The 17,378-nt window shown below is 39.7% G+C and overlaps 2 protein-coding genes across 2 annotated transcripts in view; one reads left to right on the forward strand and one right to left on the reverse strand.

Annotated features, from left to right (window-relative positions):
- Nucleotides 1-17,378, reverse strand: part of NGDN (neuroguidin) — a 124,697-nt gene that overhangs the window by 83,572 nt on the left and 23,747 nt on the right. The window contains exon 2 of the mRNA XM_063454889.1: nt 6,274-6,341. Within this exon, the coding sequence (XP_063310959.1) occupies nt 6,274-6,341 (68 nt within the window). The remainder of the gene's footprint in view (nt 1-6,273; nt 6,342-17,378) is intronic.
- The window catches only part of MYH7 (myosin heavy chain 7), a 51,005-nt gene that overhangs the window by 19,346 nt on the left and 14,281 nt on the right, over nt 1-17,378 (forward strand). Inside the window, exons 7-21 of the mRNA XM_063454888.1 lie at nt 2,351-2,443; nt 2,607-2,670; nt 2,795-2,893; nt 3,024-3,127; nt 4,473-4,611; nt 4,713-4,831; nt 7,706-7,855; nt 8,391-8,561; nt 8,827-9,136; nt 11,622-11,692; nt 14,530-14,617; nt 14,737-14,854; nt 16,326-16,449; nt 16,527-16,663; nt 16,880-17,135. Of these exons, the coding sequence (XP_063310958.1) occupies nt 2,351-2,443; nt 2,607-2,670; nt 2,795-2,893; nt 3,024-3,127; nt 4,473-4,611; nt 4,713-4,831; nt 7,706-7,855; nt 8,391-8,561; nt 8,827-9,136; nt 11,622-11,692; nt 14,530-14,617; nt 14,737-14,854; nt 16,326-16,449; nt 16,527-16,663; nt 16,880-17,135 (2,043 nt within the window). The remainder of the gene's footprint in view (nt 1-2,350; nt 2,444-2,606; nt 2,671-2,794; nt 2,894-3,023; nt 3,128-4,472; nt 4,612-4,712; nt 4,832-7,705; nt 7,856-8,390; nt 8,562-8,826; nt 9,137-11,621; nt 11,693-14,529; nt 14,618-14,736; nt 14,855-16,325; nt 16,450-16,526; nt 16,664-16,879; nt 17,136-17,378) is intronic.

The following is a 17,378-nucleotide window of genomic DNA, read 5'->3' on the forward strand; positions in this document are numbered from 1 at the left end:
CTACGGTACAAGCTCGACCTCACCACCAACCCCAATCCGCTGACCCCAGTGATCTATAATCCTGAGATTGCCGGAGGCTTGGCCCCCGGGGATATCGTCGGCCTGGGTAACCCAAACGCCCCATGGCTTGGCGACTGGTGTGCAGACACACATCTGAAACCCTTAGAGACAATAACCTCCTCAACACCTCCAACGGGGCTAGCCCGTTTCCGATACCATCAGATCCAACACTACCACAGCTCCCTCCAGGGAAAACAACTACTACTCAGGAAAAAGTCGAGCTTTGAGACCCTCTGTACGGAGAATCGACATCTGCCGCGAGGCATTTCCACGCTGTATTCCATGATATTGCAAGCTACCAGGCTCCCCCCTGCGAGATACCAATCTAAATGGGAACAAGTCACGGGAACTACCCTCTCCGAAATGGAATGGGAAAAAATACACGTCCTCGCCCATCAGAGTACGACCAGTGCGAAACTTCAAGAAACCAATTACAAGCTCATGACGAACTGGTATCGGACCCCCAATAAGCTTTTCCAGATGGGGTTGCTACCATCAGCTAGGTGCTGGAGATGCGGAGCGGACGATGGCACGGACCTACACATCTGGTGGTCATGCCCGCCCATCGCGGCATTCTGGCGACAAGTCCACGAGAAACTACGCGAGATCCTTGACTCCGACATACCACTACAACCCCTACCGATGCTACTCCACCACTCCACGATGCCCCTAGGAGCCTACAAGAGATCTCTTACGCGACACTTCCTAAACGCTGCCAAGAGCCTCATCCCAGCCCGTTGGAAATCCACAACAACCCCCACCATTGCTAACTGGATGGAAGCAGTAGAAGAAATATACAGTATGGAGAGCCTCACAGCTGACCTACAGGGGACGGCGGAAAAGTGCGCCCGGCTGTGGGCTCCCTGGATCGATTACATGGCCCGTGTACCGGCGGGTTCCCGGAGACGTGGGGCTGAATAGACGGGAGTGTGGGTAGACTCGGGTTGTTGGGCTGTGGGCCGGGGTGTCGCGGGCGGACCCTCCCCCTGGTTTCCTCCCTGCTGTTGCCGACACTCTCTCCCCCCCAACTGCCCTCTTTCTACCATGCCCAAACAACAGTCCCCCCACTATATGGCCATCTGACCAAGCTAAGGTTACGGATGTAACATACTGTATACAGACGACGAAACCACCCGCCTTCACTTGAGTTATATGGACAGGGATGCCTTCCCACTCCACCAGGCACCTAAACGACGTTGACAAGACCTGACAAGGGATCCATTACCACTCAGACTTACCCCCGACCTATATCTCTTCCCCTCTCCCCCCCCCCCCCCCCACAGAGGGGTAGACAGAGACTGACTAGAGACAATAAAGATGCGGAGTTGCGCCGGCTCAGGGCATCTCCAATTAGGATTTCAGTAAAGTGACTACTACAACATAAAACTAAGTGATTAGTCTGCCAAGCTAACCTATACCTAGGCATCATTCTGAAATCATCAGAGGAAGCTGAGTTAAGGGGCATATAAGATCAATTAAACAAACCCAGTGATGTACATTCGACCTCATAAGCAGAAAAAGGCCCTGTATCTCCCGCATGACTCTGGGCGACTAAGTTGAACCTCCCTGCTAAGAGTCGAGGTTGAAACCCCCGGTTGGGTCTCCTGCATCCACAATGTAGATAAGAACGCCCAACCCGCTTCGCACATTTATCTTGATGTACTACCCCCTTAATGTATGTATGTTTACTCACTTTCCCTTATAACTGCTAAAATGTTTGTAATGTTATAATGTCTTTATAAAACCTAAATAAACACTCAGATTGTCAAAAAAAAAAAAAAATGAGATGATATAAAATATCCATGCATATTTCATTTTCTAAATATTAACCCTTACTTGCACTGAACACTTCTGAGATTTTGACAATGTGCGCATCGTTTTTTTTTGACAATTATTAAGTATACACAAACCCCTGAGATTATGTCCCAATATCTAAATAAATGGGTGTTTTTTGTTTTTTTGGGGGGGGGGGAGGGGGGATTTAATGAACTAATTTGTTAAAAGAAAAAAAATGGATAAAAATTGCTAATCAAGACTGCCAAGGCACAGCCTGCCATACAAAAATCACATACATCGATTAAATTCAATCACTAGTACAATATATATCTCCAATAAACATGACTGGCATTTTATTTGCAATATAGACAAAGCGGAGACATTAGTAGTCATTCTTATTAGACCAGCCTTACATCTAGTCTAAACTTGATGGAAATTCTCTCTTTATTTTCAATCTATAATCCAGATAAAATATTTAGATGCTTGTTTGCTTCTTGTCATTTTTTAACATCAGGGAACGCTGGAGGATCAAATCATCCAGGCAAACCCTGCTTTAGAGGCCTTTGGTAATGCCAAAACTCTCCGGAATGACAACTCGTCACGATTTGTAAGTATCTGGCCTCCCTTGCAATCCAAACACTATCCACAGCACTTCCTTCTCCTACATCTACTACATTGTGGGGAATGATCGTTCGTCATCTAATAACATTCTTTTCTCTTTTTTACTTTTCGTTTCTCTCTTCTCATCTTTTCCACCTTTTCAACATCAGGGAAAATTCATCCGTATCCACTTTGGTGCCTCTGGGAAATTAGCGTCTGCTGATATAGAGACCTGTGAGAAAATATCTACTTCTTTATGTCTATTTCAGTTCTTACCACTTTTCCATTCCTTTTTGTCTGTCTCTCTCCTGTCTACAACATCTCCTCCCCTAATATCTGTTTACTTTCATTTTCTCAGACCTTCTGGAGAAGTCACGCTGTACCTTCCAATTGAGATCAGAGCGGGATTACCATATCTTTTATCAGATTTTGTCCAATAAAAAGCCAGAGCTTCTTGGTATGTTTATGCCCGTAAGGCATTTTCAGCACCTACTTGCTTTATGATCTCATGGCATTGAAGGGACACTTGGTCTGCTTTCTAATTTCTTCCACCTCCCCCCCCCCCCCCCCCCCCCATTTTTCTGCAGATATGATGTTGATCACTAATAATCCTTATGACTATGCCTACATCTCACAGGGAGAAACAACTGTGGCCTCAATTGATGATGCAGAAGAGCTTTTAGCAACTGATGTGAGTAACAAGCCTAATGTATAGAATACACACAGAAAAATGGGATAGGCATTCCTATTGCCTGACGTTTGAAACACTTTAAGTAATTGGTTCTAGGTATTCCTCCTAGTTTTATATGATCATGGAAAGCCCACTGAATTATTTTCTGATGACGCTATGTTTTCCTGGCAAGTACTTTTTTTATATAACCACAAAGACTTTACCAAGGGTATGCGAGCTGTGCAGACGCACAGGGTGCCATGGCAACAGGGGCACCAAGGGGCTGACACCGCTTGCAACAACCAGGGCTTGTGCTACATTATGGCGCCCTGGTAGGGCCCACGCTTAGAGAGGCAGCCCTGCCTTTTTATTGGCCAGTGGGGAGATGGAGGATCTCCTTCCAAGGCCTGGTATCTGGTTGATGTGGAGGAAGGTGGACAAGAGCGCTTCAGTTCTGCACCTTTGCCAGGTGCATAGAGTGAGCAGTTTTCGTTAGAGCTTGACTGGCATTCAGAGAATTGCCTTGGGTTAGCACGGGTTATCAGTGCCGGAGCTCATGAGACGTGGAGACCTAAAGTGCATGTACAGACCACTGGACCACCTGACACTATGTTCCTATTCCAGGGATGGGGAACCTTTGGCCCTCCATATGTTTTGGACTACATCTCCCATAATGCTCTTACAACCATAACACTGGCAAAGCATCAAGGGAGATGTAGTACACAACATCTGGAGGGCCGAAGGTTCCTATACACACTGCATAACCTAATACATGATGTGTTGACTTTCGTTAAAGGGGCACATAGCTGTATTCCTGGCACTATTGCTCCTCCTGCCTCCACCACCCGAGTAAATAAAGGTTTAAAAACCCTTTATTTATTTACCTTATCCCAGCGCCGATGTCCCTCTGCGCTAGGGCAATGTTCCGCCCCCTCGAAGCAGCATTGAATAGATGCTTTCCTATGGGGAAAATATCTGATGCTGGATGTCCTTATGCAGAGCGTGAGGACGTCCATCGTCAGATACCGGACCAAAGGTCCGTTTGGAGTAGGAAGCGCGTATAGTGGCTGTCTGGGAGACAGCTACTGAAGACAGACTTAGTGCTGCAATGTAAACATTGCAGTTTATCTGGAACAACTTTGTTTTACATTGCAGCACTAAGTGCAATAGGGACACTGCACCCAGATCACATCAATGAGCGGAAGTGGTCGGGTGCCTATAGTGTCCGTATAACATCCTTTAAAACTCTATACTTTTCAAATGTATGATCTTGGCTGCACCCTTTTTATTTTGAAGATATTTTTTGAAAACAATATTATTTTATATTATATGTTTACAGCTTTGTGCTTTGTCATTGGTTTTGCAGAGCGCTTTTGATGTCTTGGGCTTTACTCAAGATGAGAAGAATTCAATCTACAAGCTGACTGGAGCCATTATGCACTTTGGGAACATGAGATTTAAGCAGAAGCAAAGAGAGGAACAAGCTGAGCCAGATGGCACAGAGGGTGAGCTGTGTGAAATGCTGATGTTTTAGAGTTAAAACATCTATGGCATTAATATACAGCTTTTCAGTGTGTCTGCTACATATACATGTCTGTGCTTTCAGAGGCTGATAAAGCTGCCTATCTTATGGGTCTGAACTCAGCGGACTTGCTGAAGGGCTTGTGTCACCCCCGCGTCAAGGTGGGGAATGAATATGTCACCAAGGGGCAAAATGTCCAGCAGGTTAGTATCACTATATTTTGTCAATGAAAAAAGTGAAAAATGCCACTTAAATTATTTGAGCAATCCCAGCTCAGTTAAGATCATTAACTAAATCTGCACTACTGCAAGAATGTCTGTTTCTAAGAAATGGAAGGACTCGATACTTACTACAGAATTGATATAGAAGAGGATAGGGCTAACCACAAAATGGAAGAACTAACAGCAAATTACCAAAACACAACAAAATTTGGAGACCAAGGACACTATGTAATACAAACACAATAATACAACATGGAAAAAATTACAAAATAAGCAGTTCATTTAGGACTGATCTTTCCTTAATTGAGACTGTCCCTGTATCATACTCCCCATCCCATAACTTCAGGATACAATGCAATACAAGTATTCCTTTTCCAGCTCAGTCTCTCCTCACCCTTCTTAATCCCTCCACATATCTTCTATATTTATTCTTACCTGTTAATATTAAAGTAATAACTTCGAATTCTGAAAAATGGGGAAACTTCAAAGGAATATGTAACAGTCTGATTGCTTTGTACGGTGCTTAAGTACATAATCAGAACTCCGTCAACTATATTACAAACCGATTTCTCAAATTTTGCATCCTATAAAACATTCTCTAAAATCGGCAATTATGCAAAGGTTCAGGCATTAGTTTATTGGCTGAGAGTGATCAGCTGGCGCACTCTGCCAATGAACGGGCCCTGATTGGCATGGCGTTGATCAGGGAAGCTAATGGAAGTCTTACAAGAGGAACTTCTAGCTCTCAATGGTGTAGGTAAACAGTGTCACACCATTAGCAAACAGTTTTACCCACTTGCACATACAGAAAAACACTGCCGCAAACATTTAGATACGCACTGCAACATACATACATAGCTATATCTCCCCAACCAGACCGCTTAGAGCTCTGTTCATTCTTACATCACATATTTTACACTGTGAATGACTTTTTAATATCATATTTTACAGGTATATATTTTAATTCACTTGACTTTTTTTTAACCAGCAAGCAAACACATTTACATAAATTATACAAGCCCAAATAAAGCAAGAAAAACCCTTGAAAATATTCAATAAACATTTTTTAAACTTACTATAAACTCTGTCAAATTGCATTGTTGGGCACACCTTTCTGCTAGGGTAGCTTCTTCAGCCTCAACCTTCCCTTACCCACCTATTTAATTCAGACACTAATGACTGAAACAGGGCATTATTGTGCAGCAGCATCAGAGAGAACCCCAACAAAAAGTCTGCTCTGCATGATCACACTGATCAGACTAACTCTCTTTTTATCCTGAGACCCTCCAACTGCACATGTGTAAATCTGCCAAAGGCATTTTTTCCAGAATTGTTTAGATCAGTGTCTCACCTGGAATGGGTGTGGAAATCACATGAAATAAAAAGCTGGTAAATGGTAATATGTTGGTAAAACATATATTTACCTGTTTGTTTTGGGTTTTTCGAGTGAAAGCTTTTGAAAGAGATCGTTGTCTCAAAGTGATCCAGGTGCCTTTGAAAGTAGAGGGGAAAAAAGTTGTAACTCAAAAACAAAAAAAGTTAATCTAATAAAAAAAATACACAAACTGTTAATTCTAAACTGTTCATAAATAATCACTAAGTCCTGTATGTAAAAATGTACTGTATTAAAAAATATATATTTATTGTATAATGTAAACTACATATAACAGCATGGCTAATTCACAACTGCCCACTTATATTTTCAGCCCAATAAATTTACCTTGAGAAGGAATGTAGTCGTGCTGTATCCTCACTAACATTTCCATTTAGAGTACCTCATAAGATATGAAAAGAGAGAGATAAACAGAATCTCCTCTGGAAGAATATCAGATAAAAGTGTATTAAAGGCAAAAAGAGTGCAAAACAAACGTTTAAACTGTACAAAAATAAGATAAGATACAGAAACATAAAGTCAAATAATATTAAATAAATACAGATTATTGCAATAAAACACATATCTATTGTGAATGCCAATAAAACAGCAAATATGTCTGCACAAAAAACACCTTAGTTTGACTAAATATAAACTTATAGATACTTAGTTTTTGCTTCAACGATGTAAACATTTGTCATAGAGGTATGAGCAGAAAAAGAAAAAAATAATGCAGGGGAGGGCATCCCTGTCTCTCACACTTAAATTTCCTATGATTGCCAATGTGCCTCTTTTGAATGTATGAACGCAGAGACAATAACGGGGAAATCGTGTATGATGCACACATGCACATAAAATAACTCAGGAAAATGGAAGTCTCAGTCACTAAAAAGTGCAGAGTTTCTAATTAGCTTGTTGCACAAATTGCTAGATTGACTAAATAGCAAGGGAGTCATGGCTTGTTACCACCTAAACTATCCCAATTTTTCATTCTAATTTGAAGGATTTTTTAAATGCACCTTTTTCACAATTAAAATATTTGAGATGCAATTATCATAATCTTGTGGCCTTATTTCTGAACTAGCTAAATATTAGATTCAGTCCCAGATAGACAATGACATGGAGACACTGGACAACCTTAAAGGGAGAAATCCATGTCTTTTAGTGTCTTCCCCATTTCCCTGATTTTTTAACTTTAATCTCTCATTTTGTAATCGGATTGCAGGATTAAAAGATAAATTAATTATGGAGCCAACCCAGTTATATTCTACAAAAAGTGGACCATGCTTCCTTACCAATTTGTGATTTTTGAAAGGTCAATCAGGGATATACTTAGGTCTTCACAGGTAAATGGTGTCTAGTATTAGGACCATGTGGAAACTTTATTTATCTTCCATTGAAGTGTTACTATTTTGAAGGCTCTCAGGGGCACTTCATTTAGAAATTTTCATCCAAATTTTTCCTTTTAATTTTTTTCTCTACAGGTTTATTATGCCATAGGTGCTCTGGCCAAGTCAGTCTATGAGAAGATGTTCATGTGGATGGTGGTCAGAATTAACACCACACTGGAGACCAAACAGCCTAGACAATACTTCATAGGAGTGTTGGACATTGCAGGATTCGAGATCTTTGATGTAAGCAATGGGGAGAATGGGGGAGGAAGAGAAAACTGGGAGGTGATTCCAGATGTTTGCTTCAGTGACCTAAAACATTTTAGAAGTAAATTCTATTCATATTAACTTTCCTTAGCATATCAATATTCAGGTGGGCATTTGAGTACGTGTGCATGTGAATGTATAAGTTGTGGGCATACCTGTGTGTATCTTATAATGATCTGTCAAAACACCCATACATTATGGTCTCTTGGCACCACCAGCTATTAGGAGGCAGTAAAGTGAGGCAATTGTTCTATTTAGAAACTTTTAATAATGTGGCACCTCCAGGTAGTGTTATTGTACAAGGTGTGATTCCACCAGCACATTTATTATATTAACAAGTGCATGCACTTTGATTTAAATTATGCCCACACTGATAAACCTCATTTTCTTTCATTGTATTTCTGTATAAGCTTTCCTTTCTGTTGAGATCCGGAGTTTCTCACACGGCTTTTATGTATCACCAATTTTAAACCCAGTTTTCACATACTCTTCCCATTGTATGCCCCGGCAGTTTAACAGTTTTGAGCAGCTCTGCATTAACTTCACTAATGAGAAGTTGCAGCAGTTCTTCAATCACCACATGTTTGTGCTGGAACAAGAAGAGTACAAGAAGGAAGGCATCGAGTGGGAATTTATAGACTTCGGGATGGACCTACAGGCCTGCATTGATCTCATTGAGAAGGTGAGGCATAACTTGCTTTCCATCCCTGGGTTCATTATATTTTGTCAGAGTTCTGCAAAACATAAATATTCTGATATTTGATAACTTCCATATGCCCCCTGCTTTGATCAAATTCCTAGCTTCTCAGCATTAAATATAAACTTTGTTAGCCACCATGTCAATCTTGGTTATCTTTGTCCCACATCCATCTTCGTGCAAGTGTGCCTCTATTCCAAATACAAACCAACAAACCAGCCATGCACTCTCTCTCTATCTTTCTCCACAGCCAATGGGTATAATGTCCATCCTGGAAGAAGAATGCATGTTCCCAAAGGCCTCAGATATGACTTTCAAGGCAAAACTATATGATAATCATTTGGGGAAGAGCAGTAATTTCCAGAAACCCAGGAATATCAAGGGAAAGCCAGAGGCTCATTTTGCCCTGATGCACTATGCCGGCACTGTGGACTATAACATCAACGGCTGGTTGGAGAAAAACAAGGACCCACTTAATGAGACTGTGGTGGGGTTGTACCAGAAGTCTGCTCTTAAACTACTGGCTCTGCTGTTTGCCAACTACGCCGCCTCTGATGCAGGTACAAGTGTGAGGAGGTATCCTGGGTATAAATGTCCTTCTTAGAGAAATTACATAGTTTCAATCTCTGCATAAAATATGAAGCACCCTTACCTGTCTAACTTGTTTCAATGCCATAGCCATGGATAGGTCACTAATCGGATGTATTATATCCCATTTAAATCTATTCTTTGATATACCATAGAGCATAGCATAAAGAGGATAAGCCCTTGCTGTGTGGCCTTTCTTTTACATATACCCAATGGGTTGTAGGGTGGAGAGTAATATTAAATACTGACCAGATTTTGCCCAGTTTCCTGAGCTATAAATAAATGGTCCCCATGCATGTCCAGAAGATACAATTTTTATAAAATATATTATGGGCCCATGCAGGGCCCTGGAGAAGCCTAGTCTCTTGGGCCCTGTATAAAATACTTAATGGCCAGTAATGGCCCAGTGGATGTCCAAACCCCTGGGCTTAAAAACTGACCTCCCAAGATGACTAGTGGTCCCTAAACCTAAGGTACCTTGATAAACTATGTCCCTACCTGCTCCCCTTACATGATTAATAGTGAGAGGAGGGGAAGGTGGCAAAGAATAAAAAAAAAAATCCTGTCAAAAATAATGATAAAATGCCGGATATATATCGTATCTGAACAAAACTGTATAAAACAAAACCTAATTCACAGAAAAGACAAAAAAAATCAAACTCATAAAAAAATATCCACTTGACCAAGTGTGTGATGTATATCTACACACATTACCGTGTCATGACAATGGTGTAAATTGTGTGCAAACAAAACAACTACAAATTTAAATGAGTTATGTGCTAGTAGTCTGCCCCTTTTGGCAAAAAATAACTAAAAAAAATACAGTGTATGTAGTGCAAATCAACATGATAAAAAGCAGCTATATATATATATATATATATATATATATATATATATATATATATATATAAAAAAAAGACTGCAAATGAAAAGCATTCACAAAATATTATTGGCTACAGTAATACTCAAGAGTATATCACTTGGGGAGGACCCAACCTGTCATGTGCATTAGATTATTTATTCCAGTGTGGTTCTGCATGATGCGATTCAGGATCAAACGCACAAAACGTATATAGTGTTGAGTTGTCTCTGATGAAGTGCATTTCGTAAGGGAACGAAATGTGTCATCATGGTAATTCCTTTCCCCTGATGTGTGTTTTAAGCCGAGTATTTTAGTAAGAAATAAAAGTACATTTAAAAAAAAAATTGCACAGTCTGGGCATTTATATTTCCCTGTGTAATCTGCTGACCTGATGTAGAAAAATATTAATATTAATGTTTTCCAGGACACTGATATTCACATTTTCGCCCGATTTTATTTAATGATCAAGTGAAAAAAGTAACAAGTAAAGGGCACATGAAGCAGTGAAAAAAGAAAATGTTACATATATATAAATGTCGCTGTGACAAATACAAAATATAGAGTTCTTTCTTTTTTACTGCTCCTTTTTTCCACCTCTATTGGTCACTTTCACTCGATCTGTGAATAAAATCAACACTTAGTAGCTGTCCCCTTACCATCAATAATTTTTGAGGTGCCACAGCATAACTGTAAATCACAAAACAAATGAATATGTTTGTCCATTATCCTCTTCGTTTGTTTGTGATACATCCTTATGGTGCTTGGAGTAACGGAATTCAGACAAATCCCAGTTTGTTTGACGCAAAATACACAAGTATATAAACCCGTCCCTTAAACATATGCCATTGAATTCACAACATCTTGAAATGGACTTCTATAATAAAATATTATATATAATATCTTCTCAGAGGCTTCACTTTAATCACTAGAAGCTGAATTGCATTGAGTAGAACAAGTCATTGCGATTTTCAAATGGATCCCTTTGGACCAGTGAGATTCTTTTGAAAATGGCTCAGCCAAAATGTTACAAACTGCAGCCAAATTTCCTCGCTACAAAAAAAGAAAGCCCATACTAAGATATGATTAGGGTCTGGGGTGTGGATTCATGATAGGAGCATTACCAATGTACGAGGCAGTATTGGAGTTAGTTTAGAAAGCCAAGGTTACAATTCAGCTGTCTGAGTACTGTATAGCTGAATAAGTAAATTTATATACAGATAGTTACCACGTTACATAGACTGAAAGGAAACGTGTCCATCAAGTTCAGCCTTTCTCACATCTATCCAGATTTTCATCACAAAGGTCTGTCTGCATTGTACAATAGGGTCTTTTCGATTTGTGAACATTATGAAAAGTATTACATTTGCACTTTTGTTCAACCAAATGCCTCCAATCTTCATAACGTCTAATATATAAATCCAGTAGGAAATGAATGTGGTCATCCAAGCAATATTACTTTACTTACTGACAGTTGTATCACCTTAGAAAACCTTTACTGCAGTCATCTATCCCAGCTGCAGGTCTTGTTGTCATATTTCTCATCATTTTAACATTCTTTCTTTTTTCATTCCTCTTTTGTTTTTTTAACTACGCAGACCACACTGGAAAAGGGAAGGGCAGTAAGAAGAAAGGGTCCTCATTCCAAACCGTTTCAGCTTTACATCGGGTCAGTCACTGCTTTATGTGTGTTTGTACCATTCCTTACAAAAATTAGGCAATACAAAAAGATATATAACAGTAAAGTGTGCAATCTAAAATTAATGCCATCTTGGGGCTATCAAGACGTTCATAAAGTGAAATCTCCATAGATCCCCTATTATGGTATTATTGTTTACCACACAACTCATAACAGATATGTGACCTATTGGAACATTTTGGTTGACTATCATACCTTGTAAATGATGATATTTTAATTGTGATCTCCCTCTTGTGGTTCTAGAGAATAAACACGTTAAGAGAGGATGGTACTTCAGGGTTAGGCCAGCACTTCTTTTTTTTTGCACACAACAATGGTGTGTAGCTCTGTCCTTTTCTCTTGTTGCCTCCTCTCAGGCAGTTAGAAGATCTCAGGGGCTTTTTCTCTGTGGAGGGTACTGAGACAGCCTACTCCTTTAGCTTCCAGCAAATACAGGCTATCTGCATTACTCTCTCCCCAACCACTACAATACAAATGTATTAAAGAGGCTGCAAAGGAAGCAGCCAGCACAGGTCAGAATGACAGAGTTAAGAGATATTTGGAACAGAGCTACATGCTGCTCTCCCCAACAGGTAGCTGTGCCCAGATACTTGGGAACATTTCCACATAGTGACATTTGGTGGTTTATTCAAAAAACACTGAACTGGAAAAAAAAATACAATCCAACTGGCAAAACTAAGTCCAAAATATCTAATTCCGCAATTCAGTGTTTGGAGAATAAAGCCCATGGGCAAGCAGTGCCCTCTGTCTTCCTTTTGATTTACACTTCACTCCTGTACTACAACATTTTACCATATAATGAATGATATTACTGTTTTCTGACCATTTCTGTCAATGTCTTAGCAAAGATTCACTTGTATTTGTATATCTACACACATTACTGTGTAAGTCTCGCAAGAAGTGAGACTTAATGCTGTAAATTGTGTGCAAACAAAACTAAACATTTAAATGACTTATGTGCTAGTTGTCAGCCCCTTTTAGCAATAAATAACTAAAAACATTACAGTGTGTACAGTGCAAATCAACATGATAAAAAGCAGCTATATAAAAAATAATGACTACAAATGAAAAGCATTCACAAAATACGATTGGCTACAGTGACACTCAAGAGTATATCGCTTTGGGAGGACCCAACCTGTTGTGGGCATGGTATTTTCTCTTCCAATGTGGTATTGTGGTCCATCTTGGCATCTATCTAAAAGGAAACTCCAGGCTCCATAACAAGTTCATAGTAATGAAGTTGTTTGTATCCAAGGAGTTCCTGGGCGCAAGCTTACCTCAAAGAGATAAACCTCTAACAAATAGTTTAACCCAAAGTCTTCAGTCTGGGCTAGCGCCCATTCGCTCTACCCCTTTACTCCCTTTCTTCATCCAAAGCTTCAAACAGGAAGCCTCAGACTGGATGCTGCTGAAAGGATTAAGCTCTAAACCAGTAAATCAGTAGCTCCCAATTCACAAAAGTGAGTGAGAAAAATACAGTATACGTTTATATCTACTGAGAGATATACACACTTGGCAAAAGGTGCAGAACAGAAGCTCTACATCGATGCAGTACACACTAAACAAACCAGGAATTGGCATGCCCGTCCTTTACCAAAGGCAACAACATTATTTATTTTTTATAATAATTATTGTTGTTATAAACTAAAAAATAAAATGCTCCCAAAAAAGCCCTCCCTCACGCTCTCGCAAACAAATACAGCAAATATGCCCCACTACATCATCTACCACTTCATCCTCCTACACACACACTGCATCTCCAGCACACACTCTACATCCCATACAGGCCTTAGACACGCATAATACTCCACAAAGCAACACAAATAGACCTATTAACACACCCATACTAAACCACATACAGCCCCCTCTACACACATGCAATATCACAAGTAGTCTCCAAATGCATATACCATAACCTCTTCTGCCCCTGCCCCTCTTAATAACTGGTATTCCTGTTATGCCACTTATGGAGACACCAGCGATAAGTCACCAGCAACCATAAGGTTTATTACAATGGAACCCTGTGATATACTGTGACATACAACATGCATGTTACTCTGTGTTTTATAGCTGTGTAACTCTGTAACTCGTTGATACATATATGCACACTGCACAGTGCCATGAGGTTTTGTTTTGGTTTTTTTCTGTGAAAAGCTTGGAGACTGCATTTTACTGTGCATTTGTTACCTCTTTAGTTTGTTTACTGCTGTTTTATTTATATTGCACTTATAGTTTAATAACTGTGAGTAAAATGTTTCATCATCAATCTTTGTTCTGGGGTAATAAGAATTGAGTTTTTTTAAATAGTGGGAGGTATTGGATGGTGGGTTGTGGCCAGCAAGAGGCGATCTGATAATTAATCGCACAGGGCACCTAATGCCAGCCCTGATGCCAGCCCTATATGCAAGGTATTTGACAATATCTATTTTTGTCACATTTACTCTATGTGAGGCAAACATGCATTTTTGTTTTTATACTAACAATTTTTAGACCCTGTGTGAATTACTACAAGATAAAGGACACTGCATACAATCTAAAGTTGTCAATTTCCCCTAAATGTATATGAAGGATGAAAAAATAAGTGACAATTAAAAATGGTGTAAATTTACATAATTACATTTTTTTCAGTTTGTATGCAAAGCAATCCATACACAAAATGGCTATGACTATATGCTAGCCATTAATCCATTGCTTTAAATAAATGTAATGCCTATATTTTTGTAATAAAAAACTGCTCAGTAGAAGATGTTAAGGTCCAGTGTTACTATTTTACACTTCCTGTCTTCATGTTCCTCTGCCTCTTCCAGGAGAACCTCAACAAATTAATGACCAATCTGCGTTCTACACACCCGCACTTTGTACGCTGCATCATCCCAAATGAGACTAAGGCTCCAGGTGAGATTTTGAGAAGGGAACCTTTCTGTCTTCTATGAAATGTATACAAAGATTTTCTTGTTAATGTTACAGCCGCACAACAGAAATGTTGTCTTTACTCACCCATTATTTTGGGGCAGGTGTGATGGATAACCGATTGGTGATGCATCAGTTACGTTGTAACGGTGTACTGGAAGGTATCCGAATCTGCAGAAAGGGTTTCCCCAATCGTATCCTGTATGGAGACTTCAGACAGCGGTGAGACTGTGAAACATTCAAACACATGCCATACAGTAGTATAAAGTAATAGACATAATGCATGAGGCATTTAATTTTAATTTTATGGAAAGTGCCACTTCTCTTTGAGCATTTCCTTTCCCTCCCTCCCCTCTCTTGCCTTCTTTCCACCGCTCTTTATATTTTAATACTATGTTTGAGTTTGGTGACCATTGTAACTGGATGCATAACTGTATGATGTCACCTTGACATATACAGTCAAAATAAATGATCACTTAAAGCATTATAGCACATCCAATACATCTGCCTGTTTTTGGGTTGTTTTTTTGCCTTTGGTTTGGCTTTTTTTTTTTTTTTTTTAAACAACCACACCATTTCATGGTTACAAAGGAAACAAACAAACAAAAAACACACACACACACACAAAACAAACTAACAGGCTAGTGCAGTGGTTGCACTAGTGTGTCTCTGAATGGAACCTGATTGACTGTACAGAACCCACAAATCCTTGTGCATTGCTTTCCTATAGAGGTACATAGGATTGCTAGCAAATTAACTGTACATACCATAAAACAAATATTGTGTTAGTGGAGGCAGTTATTTTTTTCTGAGTGGCATAAAATTCCACAGAGCATACGTGCCAACATTCCCAAATTTGCCAGGATAGTCTTGCATTTTGGGGCACTGTGCCAGCAAATTTAGGTGTGAAGAACCTGTCAAAATGCAGGAGTGGACTGAGCACCAGGACCATGCATGGAGCGCATTAGCAGGATGTCAGTCAGCCTGACTATTCTCTTTAGGGCTGGACACACCCTATTTGCCAGGCAGACACGCCCCTTTTAGATTGCCCCCCCCCCACACCTGCCCCATTTGACATCCAGCAAACCAACTGGACCCCCTGCCGAGCTCAGTCCTGGGAGGTGGGCAAAAAATGTTGATAAGTATGCACAGAACCCTGGGTATGTGTCCAGTTTGGCCCCCTTGTTTATTTCTTCACATAGAGATGGGGAATGGCTCCTAGCTGATTCATGGTTTCAGGTTACCTATCTAACCCCTGGGCCGTAGGCAGCAGCCTAAAGTCACATTATGGTTAATCCTGCTTTAAGATTTCCATTAACATGCTCAAGAGATTTCTCGTCCTTTTTTTCAAGTATTTGAGATGCAGCAATCCACATACTTTTTTTCATTTTATTTCCACGTGGAATTGCTGAGCATCCCATGTGTGATGTCATTCTCACACAACCTTGGTAAATCACTATTAGAAAGTACCGGGCTTCTGGTTGAAATCTCAATATCAGTATTTGAAATAGTTTGCGTACAAATTCATATGTAGTACAACAATATGAATCCAGAGCCAGAAGAGATTATACAACAGCAAAAGAAAAATCTGAATAAACGAGAAAGGGATAGTAAAAAAGGAAATGTAAGTAGATAGGGTAGCATAAGTAAAAGTCAGATAGCTTTTTCATATATAGCTTTTGTTGTTGCTCAGGTATCGAATCCTGAACCCTGCCGCTATACCAGAGGGAAAATTTATAGACAGCAAGAAAGGGGCAGAGAAACTCCTGGCCTCACTTGGAATTGATCAAACTCAGTACAAGTTTGGACACACCAAGGTATGATGACCACCACATACAACAGAGGTATCCTAAGAGACTATTAGCTATCAACATTAACCTCTGGAATCTTACAGGTATTCTTTAAAGCTGGACTGTTGGGTCAGTTGGAGGAGATGCGAGATGAACGCTTGTCCAGGATAATCACACGCATTCAAGCACAGTCCAGGGGTGTTCTATCTAGAATAGAATTCAAGAAAATTGTGGAACGCAGGTAACCCATTCTATGACAATTGTACACTTCCGAACATCAGAGTTCCATCCTTGCTTGGCTGTATCATGCATATACTTCATATGTGATACACCTTGTGAATCAATTACTATGATGAAGTTACAGTGTAAGTGTGTTCTGATATTAGTGTTTTTTAATTCTAAAGAATATTTATCACACTCTTTGAGCTATTGTGAAAATGCATCTTTTTTTCTTTAGAGATGCTCTCCTGGTGATCCAGTGGAACATCCGCGCATTCATGGGTGTCAAGAATTGGCCTTGGATGAAACTTTATTTTAAGATAAAGCCTTTACTGAAGAGCGCAGAGACTGAGAAGGAAATGCAGACCATGAAGGAGGAGTTCCAGAAACTCAAAGAAGCTCTGGAGAAGTCTGAGGCAAGACGTAAGGAGCTGGAGGAGAAAATGGTTTCTTTACTGCAGGAGAAGAATGATCTGCAGCTACAAGTACAGACTGTAAGTGCATAAACAGCATGGATGACTTCAAGAGACACTCTCAGCTTGCTATACTATATTATAGATAAAGTAAAAGGGAATTAAAATCAGAAATTAAAATTAACCCACATCTGAATGCTACAGTTTACATGAAAACACTAGATTTTGATGACTTTTTTTTTTTTTTTTTTTTTTTAAGTGCAATGACAAGGTCACAGATAAGACATGCAATCATAAAATATAAGAAAAGTATCAGTGAAAATG

Source organism: Pelobates fuscus, chromosome 5 (genome assembly GCF_036172605.1).
Source record: "Pelobates fuscus isolate aPelFus1 chromosome 5, aPelFus1.pri, whole genome shotgun sequence".
In the NCBI taxonomy this organism is placed as follows: Eukaryota; Metazoa; Chordata; class Amphibia; order Anura; family Pelobatidae; genus Pelobates; species Pelobates fuscus.